The sequence below is a fragment of the Indicator indicator genome, chromosome 4 (assembly GCF_027791375.1).
Source record: "Indicator indicator isolate 239-I01 chromosome 4, UM_Iind_1.1, whole genome shotgun sequence".
Classification (NCBI taxonomy): domain Eukaryota; kingdom Metazoa; phylum Chordata; class Aves; order Piciformes; family Indicatoridae; genus Indicator; species Indicator indicator.
In genome coordinates this window covers 38,855,244-38,856,388 of record NC_072013.1, presented here as the reverse complement: position 1 = coordinate 38,856,388, position 1,145 = coordinate 38,855,244, and the positions used below count along the sequence as shown (strand labels likewise).

Sequence of the window (1,145 nt, the reverse complement as noted above, 5' to 3'; positions counted from 1 at the left end):
TCATTGAGGAAAGCTGCCCAACTTTTAGTTTAGTTTTGTCCAAAGCCAAGGCTCAGAACTACTGGAAGAAGCTCCTGCTCTGTCTGTTCTGTCTTTTAAATCTTCACCTGTAAGATCTTTGAAGAAGAGTCCAAAAAAAAAAAAAAAAAAAAAAAAAAAAAAAAAAAAAAAAGAAAGAAAAAAAAGCCAAAACAAACAAAAAAACCCCAAACAACAACAAAAAAAAAGATTGGGGAGGAATGGGAAGAGACTTAATGAAGCACAAACTATAAAAGATCTGTTTGAAACTAAAGGACACATCTCATGAAGTAATGAAACGAGGGAATGGCAAGGCCTTCTTGGAACAGTCTTCTGAGTGATGAGAGACCCAGCAAGACTTTTTTTGTCTTCATCTCCAGGGCAGTTCTTTTCTCACTGGCCAAAACAGGTCTTTCATGGATAGTGACTTCACTGCTGAACCAAAACAGTCATTCTTTTGGGAACAACACACATAGTGTGGAAAACAAGGATTTTTTTTTTTTCTTCTAAAACTATTTGAGGCAACGTAACGGAGTGATCAACAGAAATGTACAAGTTAACTTAGTTCCTATGTTTATACTACAGTAGTTATAACTCTTGGAGTCTTTTTTTTTTTCCAGAGGATCTGTACATGGACATGTTCATTTCAGCGAGCCCATGAGTTCACATTTGTGTTCTTGTTTTCCTTGGTCCTCTGTTGTTGATGAAAAATGACAAAAAGTAAAAAATAATCACAGCTGTCTGGAATTTTGTATTAAGTGTCAACATCTGGTCAAAGTTCAAAAGTCTTAAAATAGTTTTTTTGTTTTGTTTGTTTGCTTTGTTTTTCCCTTGAGTTCCCTTATACTATTGGGCATGAATGTCCATAACCTGTCCATCAACACTGGGGTCTACAGAATTTAACATTGTGGGGTTCTGTGCTGACATGGTCATTCCAGGGTGGATAGGGGGTCCTCCGTGCATCATCATGGCTGGGTGATGGGGGTGACTTGGCAAATATGAATGGATTGGGGGTCCATGTCTTAATTGAGTAGGGTGTGGGGTCATCTGGGGAGGAGTGTAACTTGACTGTGCCATACTCATACCCATAGGACCACCCTGAGATACGTAGTCCCCTGGCATGCCTT

At 38.8% G+C, this 1,145-nt stretch overlaps 1 protein-coding gene across 2 annotated transcripts in view; it reads right to left on the bottom strand.

The window, feature by feature from the left end:
- Positions 1-864: 864 nt before the first annotated feature.
- Positions 865-1,145, bottom strand: part of MEIS2 (Meis homeobox 2) — a 220,271-nt gene continuing 219,990 nt past the window's right edge. For both annotated transcript variants that reach the window (XM_054400711.1, XM_054400712.1), the window contains exon 12: positions 865-1,145. This exon is cut by the window's right edge and continues 6 nt beyond it. In XM_054400711.1, coding sequence (XP_054256686.1) covers positions 865-1,145 — 281 coding nt within the window.